Genomic DNA, 12602 nt, shown 5'->3' with positions numbered 1-12602 from the left:
GGGAGGCTGCAGGAGGGGCCGAGGGCACGATGGAGCCGCTCAGCACCGGAGCCAGGGAGACCAGGGAGAGGGCAGGAGACAAGGACGGGGAGCTTGCCTGCAGCTGAGTCTTTCCAAGGATGTGTGAAACACAAAAGGCTCCTGGGTGGCAGCTCCAGCCCAGAAATACGGCTGGGCTGGGTGGCTCCGTGCAGCTGCTGGCCGAGCTCGGGCAGGCCGGGCTCTGCCAGCACTGGAGGTGCTGCAGGACAGGTCTGCCAGGCAAAGCCCCACCTCCAGGAGCCCCTGGTGCTGCTTGGCATCTCACAGAGGCATCTGCTGCGTGTTTCGTGTTCATATGGAGCAAGGCAGGGAAGCCTGGTGGCAGCTGGAGCTTCTGGATATGAATATTTAATAGTAATTCAGCTGTGGGTACTCACTGCAGGTGGGAAGGTATGACACAGCATTAAAAAACAAATTATTCAGCCATTTTTGGGGCTGTGAAGCAGGAGTGCACCAAGCATGGGGCATTTACCTGTCAGCTGAGTGACTGTGAAATACAGAGCTGAGAAATGCTGCAGGGCAGCAGGTAGTGCACAGGCCTGATTAGTGTGGCTACAGCAGCTGATGGAACGGAAGTTCCTTCAGGGAGTGGGGAATTAAACAGTGTTTGGGGAGGAAATGTTGGCTGTATTTACTGAGGAGGTGGCAGTGCTGCAGCAGCTCTGGGTGCCCCATGCCCTTCCCCAGCAGTTCATGTGGGCTCTGGCCATTCCTGCATCAAGGCAGTTTCTGGAGAATGGATGAAACAGATAAACTAGCCCTGGATTTCAGGGGACACAGGTGCTGTGAGGGCACAGGGGGCAGAGCCTTGGGCATTGATGGCACAGGGCTGTGTGGCACACTAGCACAGTAGCAGCTCCGAGGACTGATGGCTCCAAGAACACACTGAGGTGATTTGAGGAAGGAGGCACCACCAAATGCAGAATGCTATTTTCCATCAGGCAGTAAAAGCACAGTTCCCTGGTCTCACTGAGAACTTCCCCAGGCCAGCAGCTGGACTTCATGGCAAGGAGTTTTCTGGAGGCTGATGGTGTTTAAATCAATGGCAATAGCAGAAACCCCACTGTAAATTTCCAGGGCAAGTGGCAAGCTGGTTTACGGAATGCAGGGAGATGAGAACCTCTGGCTTACGGAAAGCAGCATGAATTAGTAATCATTTAATTGGCTTTTCCATTATGTTGCTTGGTTGGAAGATGGAAGTTTAGATGAAGGGACTGTCAGTGATACTTTAGCTAAAAGAATGTGATGGGTAGGAGATGGGTGGTGACTTCCTTCCCACCAGGATGGAGAGCAGCAGTTTAGGGGATCCGTGCTGGCTTTGCCTCTGGAACCAGCAAAGGAAAGGCCCCACTTGCAAGGAAGTGCCCACCTGACCTCTGGAATGTACCCAGGGAGGATCTCTCCTCCTCCTGAGAAAAGCAGAAGCTGCTGAGGAGAGTGAGAAGATCAGCAGATCTCCAGAAGTGCTGTGGCAGCCCCACCCCTTTGCACTTGGCTTTAGGGACATTTGTTCAGAAACACAGGTCTCAGTGAATCTGAACTAAATCCATTTAAAGAGTCAAAGTAATAACAATACTATCTGATATGCAGATGTACATCATGCTTTAAAGCAAATTCCTTTTTCTGCCCTGCGAGGCCTGAGCCTGGAAGCAAGATGCTGGCACAGGTGGTGTCCCCGTGTGCTCCAGTGTCACTGAGCCCCTCCAGGCCATGGCCTTCTGGAGGTTTTGGGCTCAGGACATTCTGTCCTGTCCTCTCTGCACGGACAGAAGGTCCCAGGCTATGCTAAGAGTTCTGCAGGCAGACGCCAAGCCATGTCCTCATTTCTCCTGGTAGCAGAGAGTTCTTAATTCCTCTGATCATCTGTGATGTGGACTGAATGTGTCATTTTGTGCATTTGACTGTTTATCAACAACAAACTTCAGTCTCGGTGTTAGAATTCCCAGCTGAGCTGTCAACTCAGAAACTAATACTTAAAATATCCTATGTGCAACAAATCAGTTATTCTTGGGTCTGGACAATCATCAATAATTCTAGTTTTGAAGGATTATGGTTATGGGGTTGGACTAAGTGATTTAATGAAATTGGACACTTAGGAGATGGTACATTTTAATTACCTGTTAGTAATTCTAAGCAGGCTGCTTCACAGTAGAAAGGAGAAGAGAAAATACCCTGCTGTGACTCCCACGGCTGGAGCTGGTGTTCAGCAGCCTGGGGCAGCTGATGGTTGGGCTGAATTCAGTCACTGCATCCAGAAACACTCTACTGGTGAGCAGCTGGCAGTGCCCAGGGACACAGTGTGACCAACAGGAGCTACAGGCACCACCTAGAGAGTCTAAAGGGACCCTAAGCCGTGGCTGTCGCTGTCACCCTGCCCAGTGCAGGTCTAGAGCAGGGCTCCCATGGCTGTGCCAGACACCCTGGCAGACCTGGGGTCTCCAGCTGCTCTTCCCAGCACCCAGCAGCCTGGTGGGGGTGGCTTGTCAGTGTCCAGGGTCACACTGAGGGCTGGGCAGTGCCAGCAGTGATCGGGCCCCTGACAAAGGCCACTCACATCACACAGGGCTCAGGGAGGGCATTTTAAGGCAGGGTGGTCCTTCACCCACCACAGTGCTGGCTCTTGGTGGGTCTCTCCTCCCCACACCCTCCAGGAGGGACTGTGTTCCTCAGTGGAGGAGCAGCAGAGTGGTGCCGCGTTCCCAGTGCTCCAAGCACATTTATTACAGGGAGCAGGGAAGGTCAGCTCTGGCCCTGCACACATCTTGAAGCCATTTCCAGTTCTGAGTCTCAGTTCAAGCAGGGAGCTGAGCAGAGCAGCCCATCATTCTGTGAGGGCAGAGCAGGGTCTGTGATGGTGTCATCAGTCAGCACTGACACTGCAAGCTCATTCCACCCCTGCTTTGGATGTTTTTGTGGAGCTGGCAGCACAGCAGAGTCCTGGGTTTGTACCGCAGGTGCAGCCAGGACTGTCCATGCACACGTGGAGGCTGCATGAAGCACCAGGCAAGCAGCCAGCAGTGCTGTGGGGAACAAGATCACTTCCAAGCCCATTCAGTATGGACAAGCCTACCAGGAGAAGTTCAGCAGTCCCAGATCAAATCCTCTGATCCCTGCCTCCCTCTGGCAGTACCTCTACCTGTACTTGTTTTCCCTCTCCCAGAACTTATTTTGCCTCTATTCAGCTGAATGCAGAGATGGGGACTGGCAGGGAAGGTAGTTGGGAATGTTTGGACATACAGCTCATGGTAGTGCACAGAAGGGTCTTTGGGAAGGAAGCAGTTTGCTGGGATCTGACTCTTGGTGGTATCATCTGAAACAAGGAGCAGATACCAGCGGGTTCACAAGTTGAGTAGGAGAAAGGGGGAAGAGTGTGGGGGACTGGCCTGAGAACGCTACAGCGCCTTGTTAATCGGCAGCTGATCCATCATATTAAATATCCAGCTGTCAGATATTACCTTTCAAGTGAAAATGAATAACTCCCATTAAGGGCAAAATGGGTTTGAAGTCGATTCGAGACAGATTAAAGTACCGTTATGAATGTGTGTTCGGGGAGGAGGAGATGGGGGCTCTGTATAATATACTTGTCCTTACAGTTTTTAAATAATAGATGTCCCACAAATTTATGTACTGAAGGCAGCCAGGGTTCGGGGGAGGAGAAAGGTCAGGGATGTGCTTCTCCCAGTGCCACAACTCGTGGAGTGTTTTGCTGTTGACTCTAGGGCTCATTTGCATTTGTCTGTTTGGCTGAACAAAATAGCCTTTTCTGGGATTATCACAGTGGGAATGTTTGTGTCCCCTTGGCTGAGTCCTGCCAAAATTGGGATTTTGGCAGGACCATGTGCTAGGAAGCACCAGATATGCTCATTCCTCTGGAGGCATGGGCTGAGCCAGCCAGAGCCATCCCAGCAGCACCACTGCTGCCAGCACGGGTGCCATGGATTGGGCTGACAGCCACAACCACCAGCCCTCTCCGGGGCAAATGCATTCCAGAGTGTCCCTGTGTAGAATGTCCTGGGTCAGCCAGGGTTGAGAGTTCCACCTTACAGAGTAAGTCCAGCTGTTCCTGGAGGTGACACATGGGCCTTCACTGTCTGGCCAAGCATTTGTGTGTGCAGTGCAGCCTGCAGGTTGTAAGCATGCCCTAGAACCAGCTGAGATCTTTCTGCTTCTGGCCACCAGTGACATAGTTCCCATGCTCGGGGACATCAGCAAGAGGGAGCTGGTTTTGGCCTGCTGTGCACTGAGGACATAGGTCAGTCCTCAGAGTCATCCTCCTCCAAGTCCTTAGGGTGCGTGTAAAGCAGTGAATGGGAGCCCAGCCACCGTGCAGCCCAGGCTCTCTGGGGTGTGCTGATGTTCGTGGGGTGTGCTGATGTTCCTGGCTTTCTGTTGCAGCACCAGCCAGCCAGCCAGAGAAGGAGCTGACAGAGCCTCCAGCACCCTCCAAGCGGATTTCGTTCCCCAGCAGCTCTGAGTCACCTCTCTCCTTTAAGTGGTCAAAAACTTCAGAGGAGACCAAATCAGAGCAGGTAAGGCGGAAGAACCCATCTCTCCGTGCAGGTAATGTGTTTCCAATGTGCCAAAAGCAAAGAATAAAATGGGAGGAAGAGGATGAAAAGCAGTGACTGGTGGTAGAAGGCATCAAATTATTGAAGCCAGTCTGTAAGAGAGGAAAGTAGCACGTGGAAGAGCTGTGTGATTCCTTTGTCTGCTCTGCAGATGTACCAGTGTCCGTACTGCAAGTACAGCAACACAGACGTGAACCGGCTGCGGGTGCACGCCATGACCCAGCACTCGGTGCAGCCCATGCTCCGCTGCCCCCTCTGCCAGGACATGCTGAACAACAAGATCCATCTGCAGCTGCACCTCACCCACCTGCACAGCGTGTCACCCGACTGTGTCGAGAAACTCATCATGACGGTAAGTGGCTGTGTAGGCAAGCATGGCTGCTGCCACCTGGCACACCCACTGCCATCCCAGCACACCCACTGCCACCCGGCACACCCACTGCCACCCGGCACACCCACTGCCACCTGGCACACCCACTGCCATCCCAGCACACCCACTGCCACCTGGCACACCCACTGCCATCCCAGCACACCCACTGCCATCTGGCACACCCACTGCCACCTGGCACACCCACTGCCACCTGGCACACCCACTGCCATCCCAGCACACCCACTGCCACCCGGCACACCCACTGCCATCCCGGCACACCCACTGCCATCTGGCACACCCACTGCCACCTGGCACACCCACTGCCATCCCAGCACACCCACTGCCACCCGGCACACCCACTGCCATCTGGCACACCCACTGCCATCTGGCACACCCACTGCCACCTGGCACACCCACTGCCATCCAGCACACCCACTGCCACCTGGCACACCCACTGCCATCTGGCACACCCACTGCCATCCCAGCACACCCACTGCCATCTGGCACACCCACTGCCAGCCGGCACACCCACTGCCATCCCAGCACACCCACTGCCATCCCGGCACACCCACTGCCACCTGGCACACCCACTGCCATCCCAGCACACCCACTGCCATCCCAGCACACCCACTGTTCCTGCTTGTTTTCTCCCTTCCTTGCCAGCTCTTGGCGCTGGGGGTGAATAACAGGGTGTTTGTTGTAACGCTGATGTTCTGCACCAGCTCCCTCCTGTGTCACCTTCTGAGCAAGCACACGCAACATGACCCAGCTGTTCTCTTACCGTTTTCTTGTCTTGTCTTTCTGTCACTCTTCCTCTCTACAACTCCCTGAAAGAAGGTTGGAGCCAGGTGGGGTAGGTCTCTTGTCCCATGAAACAAGTGACAGAACAAAAGGACTGGCTGCAAGCTGCACCAGGAGAGGTTTAGACTGGATACTAGGAAAAATTTTTTCATGGAAGGGGTTGGAAAGCCCTGGCACAGGCTGCCTCTGGAAGCAGTCATCACTATGGATGGAGTCACCATCCTTGGAGGTGTTCAAAAATCATGTGGATGTGGCATTTGAGGACACAGTTTAACCATGGTGGTCATGTTGGGTTGATGGCTGGACTTGGAAGACGAAGGGTCTTTTCCAGCTTTAATGATTCTGTGATTCCTTTTGTGACCCCTTGGAGACAGGAGTGACAGAGTCACAGAATCATGAGTGGTCTTGGCAGGGACCACTGGAGCTGCTCCAGTCCAACCTCCCTGCTTAGGCAGGGTGCCTTGAGCATGTCGTTCAGGATTGTGTCCAGACAGCATCTGAGTATCTCCAGGAAAGGAGATTCTCTCTGGGCAGCCTGTTCCAGTTCCCACTCCATAAGTGCCTTTATGTTCTTACCTTCCTGCTTGGCCTTGCTAGCTGCCTGTCTCCTCAGGGCTTCTCAGGATGAGCTCTGCCCTGCCTGTGCCACTGGCTCACCGAGCTGTCCCATCCACTGACCGTGGCCTCTGTGACCTGTGTGCATTTCACTGGTGCTGCTCAAGTGTGGAAATACCTTCTGAGGGTTTGAACAGCCCTTGTTCACCTCTTAGCTACATTGGTGGCAGGTGTTCTGGCTTTCTAAGAGCAGCAAGCAGAAGCCAAGCCCCTTCCCTAGGCCAGCAGGCATAACCAGTTTGCTCAGGGTAGCTGCCATGCTGGTGTGAGGGGTTTGTTTTGAGCCAGGCAGGGTGCCTGGGCAGGCTGTGTGGTGTGGAGCAGGAGTGTTGGGCTGGTCTGTCCTCAAGCACATCTGTGTCCTCCGGGACATGAGGGAATGGGAGGAGCTCAGGACACTGCAGAGCAGGTCGGGCACAGTCCCTCAGGTGAGCCCACCTGCTGTGCTGGAGTAGGGCCACAGGGCTCTGCAAGGCTGGCAGAGACTGGCCCAGCCACGATGCTCATCCTCATGTGTGTTCCTGGTTTTCCCACCTTTCCTCCCTTTGGCACCTAGAGACACCTGTGGGAGGGCTGCCTCTCCTCCTCCAGGTCTCACAGCACGGGGTGAAGAAGCTGGGTTTTTCTGTATTCTGTGACAATATTCGGAGGCGTCAGCGTGGTTTGTGCAGAGCATGGCAGCAGGGAGGGCCTGGCTGGGCTCGTTCTCCTGAGGATCTATCTGGGTCTGGCGGGTGTGAGCAGCCCCGTGACGGAGCCGGGTCCCTCCGAGGCAGCGTCTGCTCCGTGCTAGAGGAGGCTCCAGTTAATAACACCTTATCAGACGCCGTGCAGGAACCTGCAGTGTCTAATATGTCTGTTGCCATGGTAACGCTCCTGCTTGCGCTCAGCATCTCCAGGCTGCCTGCTCGTGCTCCCTCCTTTTCATATCAGCGAGCAGCCGGGCTGGCTGTCCCACGGGACCCCCTGTCCTCCACGGCAGGGACAGGGGCTGCCTGGGGAACAGAGCACACCCCGTGCCCCAGTGCCCCACAGGGACAGAGGCTCACACTGTCCTCCCATCTCCTGCAGCTTCCCTTCCGTGGGGCTGGTGGATAAATGTAGCCAAGTTCTCTCTGTGGCATCGTGGCCTCTTTGAGCAGGGCCGGGTGCCATCGTGCCCATCTCAGCCCCTGCCTGCTGCGGGACTCACAGGGCCTGTAAGGAGGGTGAAGTGCAGTTCGCCCCTGCAGGTGATTACAAGACTGATGGGCTGGAGCTGGGAGAGAGGATGGCTTCCCAAGAGCCTCTGGGAGTGGGAGCTCTCCCTCCTCCCACAGCCAGCCTTATCCTTCTACACATTTCTGTCTCGTCATCTCTGCTGTCAGCTTTCTCTTCCTCAGTTTAGGGCATCTTCCCAGTGTTCCAGTGTTCAGTCATCTTTCCATCTTTTTCTTTTCTCCCTTGCTCCAGGAATCATTCCTGCCCATCCCTACCATCTCACTTCCCCCTCCTGCTATCTTTACATTTTTACCCTCTTTCCCATTGTCTTTTCTTATTGCTCTCTCCCTTCTGCTGTCACTCAATTTTTCTCTCTCCCTCCTTTTCGCCCCCTCCCTCTCCCCCCTTTCCCTCTCACTCTGTGTCTCATTCTCCATCTCGGATGAAGGTAATGAAAATAATCGGGCTTCATTAATTCTGAGCCCTGTGAGATGATAGCCATTTGGAGCCATGTTTGCCAATTAGATGGTCTAAATTAGAAGTGACCTTGGTATACTGCCATCACTTTGCCTCTCAGAGTCTAATGAAGCTTTTCACTCCAGCACCCTCTCCCTCTCTCTCTTTGTAATGGAAATTACCTCCTTTGTCTGGTGGGGAACCTTCCCTCCCGTCTGTAATTCCCCTGGTTTCATAGACATGGGGACAGTGATGTATCTCCTCAGGCCTCTTCTAGAGGTTTTCTTTTCAGAGCCACATGATTTCAGCATTTTGGGGTATATTCAGGGGAGCCATCCCTTCGTTTGGTGTCCATGGACAGTCAGCACAGGCAATGTGGTGTGAGAGGAGCTGGCGGCTCACACCAGCCAGGAGGAATTGTTTGGACATGTCAGCAATATGCAGGTGTTACACTGATGGGTGTTGGGCTCTGAGCCTCCAGCCCTGCACACTAGCAGCTCTGCAGTTGGTTGTTAAAATCCAGTAGATCCAGTGGTGGCTGGAGCCGTGTGTGTCACTGCTGGAAGTTGTCACCAGTGAGGAGTGGGCCCTCTGGTTGTTCTGCAGTGGGTGACAGGTTTGTAGGTGTCAGGGTGTGTGCATGCTGGTGGGGCAGGGAGGCAGGAGACCTGACCCATCAGCCCTCAGGTGCTCTGTACAGCCAGGCCACTGTGTCCATAGAAATGGCCACCAAAGCGGGGTGCACCTGCCTCTCCATGGATCTCATCACCATAAAGACATTTTAACTGCTGAAGGGGTCTGAATTTCACCCAAAACGTGGGGTTCTTGGAAGTAGAGAGTCTTGTCCAGCAACTTTGCATCTTTTAAGGACTTTCTGTGTGGTAACAAGAGGAGAACTTAGTGGGACCTCAGCTGTCAGAGCTGCAGGGGATGGTGCTCAGGCTGGGCACAGGGGTGGATCTGGGGTGACTGAGACAGAGGTGCCATGCTGCAGTGAGCTTTGCTGGTGACTTGTGGGCCAGGAGATGGTAGCTGCAGCCACAGTGGGGTAGGGTTTGGTGTTGGACAGAAAAGAACAGGCATGAACAGGAGAAGGGAAGGGAGGAGACGAACCACGTTTGTTGAACTCACAGCTGAGGGTTGTGTTTTAGTAATGGCTCACACTGACTGACATGTTGCTGTTGTGAAACAGTGTTGGAGCCATTGAAACTGAGGAGGGGGAGGGATTGCCAAGCTGAGGAGGGATGCCAGGATGACACACCGGGTACCTGCAGGTGAGAGGGAGGAGGAGAGCGTTTGACAGCTGCATGCGCTGACATAGGCTGTGCTGCGGTGAACACACTCCTTGCCATCACAGAACACTTGCTGCCATGAGATACATGTGCAGTACAAGATGCTGTGTCGCTGAGCACTGCTTCTGTCACACCTGCCACGAGCCGTGGGCCACTGCACTTTCCTGCCCCATCATGCCCCATGCTGGGTTTATACAAAAAGCAGCCTCAGCATGAGAGGTGGATTCTGCAGGTCCAAAGAAATGAGATGTCTTCAGATGCTTTTGCAGTGTGAAAGGACAAACCCTTCAAAAAAGGCAGTCTGGAATTCCGTGTCAGTGCAGAGTGATTTGGGATGTGCAGCTCATGTGCACTCGTATCTTTGCCACCTGCTCAGGGCTGGTCCATGGGGTTGAAAGGACGGAGGCTCCTGCCCTGGATCGTGGTGTAGGAGAGGGACAGGAGTCTGTCCCTGTCTGTCCTCTGACCTGGATGGAGCCAGAGGACTAGAGTGAGTCCAGTTGCTGAGCAGTGCCTTTCCCGTGGTTTGATCCCCAAGGCCAGCCCACGGCTGCACCGCCGCAGTTCCAGCATCCATACCCAGAATTTCTAGTTCCCTGCACTTTTTTCCAAGCTTTTTTTCCATTTGCCTTTGGGAATTTTGTGCCTGTAGCAATTTAATGTACCACAGCCTTTTTTTTTTCCTTCCTTCTTTTTTTTTTTTTCCTTTTTTCCTTTTTTTGTCCTCCTCCTGGTGGAGGGGGGATGGAAAGAAAGGAAGGAATGGTGGCCGTGGAGATGCAGGTAGATAAAGGTAATTACTTAAACACATATAGGGCAGGACTTACAGGTTTGGAGCCCCAGATTAAGATGCAGAGGAGCATGTGAGGTTGATGATTATATTTCGGGGAGAGTTAATTGACGGAAGGTGAAGGCAGACAAAGAACCGCTGCTTACTGCCTTCTTGAATCCCAATCAGGAATTATGATTAAAGACGCGGCGAGACAACAGAGGCCTGATGAATTGGTGTCTTTTTTTTTTCCTTTTTGCCGTCATTCACACTTGATTGACTTCAACCTTTCAAGTGCAAAAGTCTCTCTTTTCCATTATTATTCATAGCCATCTGAGTTTTTCTAATTAAAGTGTATGAAAACAATTACTGATCCGTCGTACTGAGCGTGGTGGTGGGGACGGCTGCCGTACTGTAATGCCTATGAAAAGCCACAGCTCTATAATGATGTGCAGCTGAGGTGTTAGATAATTTTATTCTTTTTCTACTCTGTTGGGGTTTTTTTTAATTTCTCATGATTTATTTTTCATAATTCCTAAAGATCCTAGGAAAGCAGGCTCTTCCTGCTGCTAGAGCTGAGAGGGACGGTTTCTTCTTGCCTCCCTTTCTCAGCGTCCATGCTCGTCCCCCTCCTCCAAGCCCAGCTACTGGAAATTACTCTGTGACCTTTAACGTCTACCAACCAACCACCCACAGCCATCAGATGCTTCTGTGTAGAGTAGAAGGTGGAATGAGTTTGGTGCATTCAGCTCCCCTCCTGGGATATGTCAGCAGCCTTCTCTGCTGCTCCCTGGGACCTGGCACTCACTGCCATGCAGTGGCTGGCCCAGGAAAGGGAGGGAGCTCTGTGTCACAGCTCAGGTCACAGCTCTGCAGCCACTTCTGTGCCACCATTTCATCCTGAGATTTTCCATGAGCTCCAGCTTCACCACAGGTGCGCTCCTCTGTCCTGCAACTCACTCAGAGACTTGTGGTCCTTGGCTGGGCAGGGTACACGGCAGGCAGCAGCCACACACATTCTTTCCTGAAATCCAGGGTTCAGATGTCCTCTCCATATCCAGCAGAAGGATGGAGAGGCTTGTTTTGCCTTAGCCCTGAATGGGAGTGTTTAGTTGTGCCTCACCTTCCCAGCAGTGGGAGGCTGGGAGCAGGAGCACCTGGTGGAAGGGGAGCACTCCCTGGGTGTCAGCAAGGTGGGCAGCTGCTCAGGGCTGTGGAGGAGTCTTTGCTGGCCACAGGCACTGACCAGCACTGGAGGCCCTGTGCTGGAAAACACAGGGATGGTGACAGTGAGGCGGGTCTGTCTGTCCCTGTGCTGTGAGACAGCGTTCCAGCAGTGTGAGACATGGTCACCAGACATTCAAAGGGACATTCATTGTCCTGCATCTGATGCCAGCCACATGCAGGCTGCTGGTGAAATGGTTTGTGACCAGGTGTATCCAAAGAAACAGTTTTTCAGAACAGGATGAGTGTGCACATTTGGCTTTTCCAAAGAGCCTTTCCAGCTGAGCCATGCAGATTCTCCAGCTCTGTAGAAGCAGTGGTGTCCCAGCACTGCACTGGTTTTGGTGGTGCAGGATCTAGCACCAAATACTTGAAGAGGAGCAAAGGGAATGCATCAGTCAGAGCAAGGAAAGGGTTACCAAAAGCTTTTTATTTCACAATTTGCTTTCTCTTTAGTCCTTTCTTATTCATCCTTTCCTTTGTCACCTCTCTCCTTATTTGTACTTTTCTTTCTCATGCCCCTCCTTTCTCTGCATTGATACACTTTGAAAACAGTGCTGCAATGCTCCCTGGTTCAAGATTACAGTGTACTTTACTAGGTATGATTTAATTAGGGGCCTTATTATGTTTTCAGCAGCTTAAGGTGGGCCTTTCAACTTATCTACCTAATTGGTTGCACAAGAAGTTTCACAGCCCATGACAAAACATTGTCAGTGATCAAAGTCTGAATTCCACATAAAGGAAAAATATTAATAATAAGATTATTCTTCAAGTGTGCACTGCTAATTATGTCCAGAATGTAACTGTAGAAACACTTTTGACTGATTTGAGCTTTGTCTAATAAATACGAAGTCTTCGGTGAGCTGGGAAAAATGACGCCTCTGACTTCACAGTACTGATGTCTAGTTTTGCGACTGGAGATGTTTAAAATATTTTCTTGTGTTTTTCCTCTCCCTGTGTCCTTTCCCCTGTCTCTAGGTGACAACCCCTGAGGTGATGATGCCCAGCAGCATGTTCCTCCCAGCAGCTGCTCCAGAGAAGGATGGGAACTCGGGCGCAGAGGAGCGGGAGGGGAAGCAGTCCGGTGAGTGCAGGTCAATGAGATCCACTGTCCCACCATTCCCCCAGCTCCATCACCTGCTCAGGGACCAGTTCCATTCCTGTTAATCCTCTCTTTGATAGGACCTAGACTCAAATACTATGTTCAGTTTGATGAGCCTTCTTTTTGAAAATAGGCAGGACATCAAAAAGGAACAGTGAAGACA

At 52.6% G+C, this 12602-nt stretch overlaps 1 protein-coding gene across 1 annotated transcript in view; it reads left to right on the top strand.

The window, feature by feature from the left end:
* Window positions 1-12602, top strand: part of ZFHX3 (zinc finger homeobox 3) — an 81820-nt gene that overhangs the window by 57534 nt on the left and 11684 nt on the right. Inside the window, 3 exon segments of the mRNA XM_030956206.1 lie at window positions 4438-4571; window positions 4762-4962; window positions 12316-12421. Coding sequence (XP_030812066.1) covers window positions 4438-4571; window positions 4762-4962; window positions 12316-12421 — 441 coding nt within the window.

The sequence above is a fragment of the Camarhynchus parvulus genome, chromosome 11 (assembly GCF_901933205.1).
Source record: "Camarhynchus parvulus chromosome 11, STF_HiC, whole genome shotgun sequence".
Taxonomy (NCBI): Eukaryota; Metazoa; Chordata; class Aves; order Passeriformes; family Thraupidae; genus Camarhynchus; species Camarhynchus parvulus.
The sequence above is the reverse complement of the archived record's forward strand: the minus strand, read 5'-3'. Positions and strand labels throughout refer to the sequence as shown.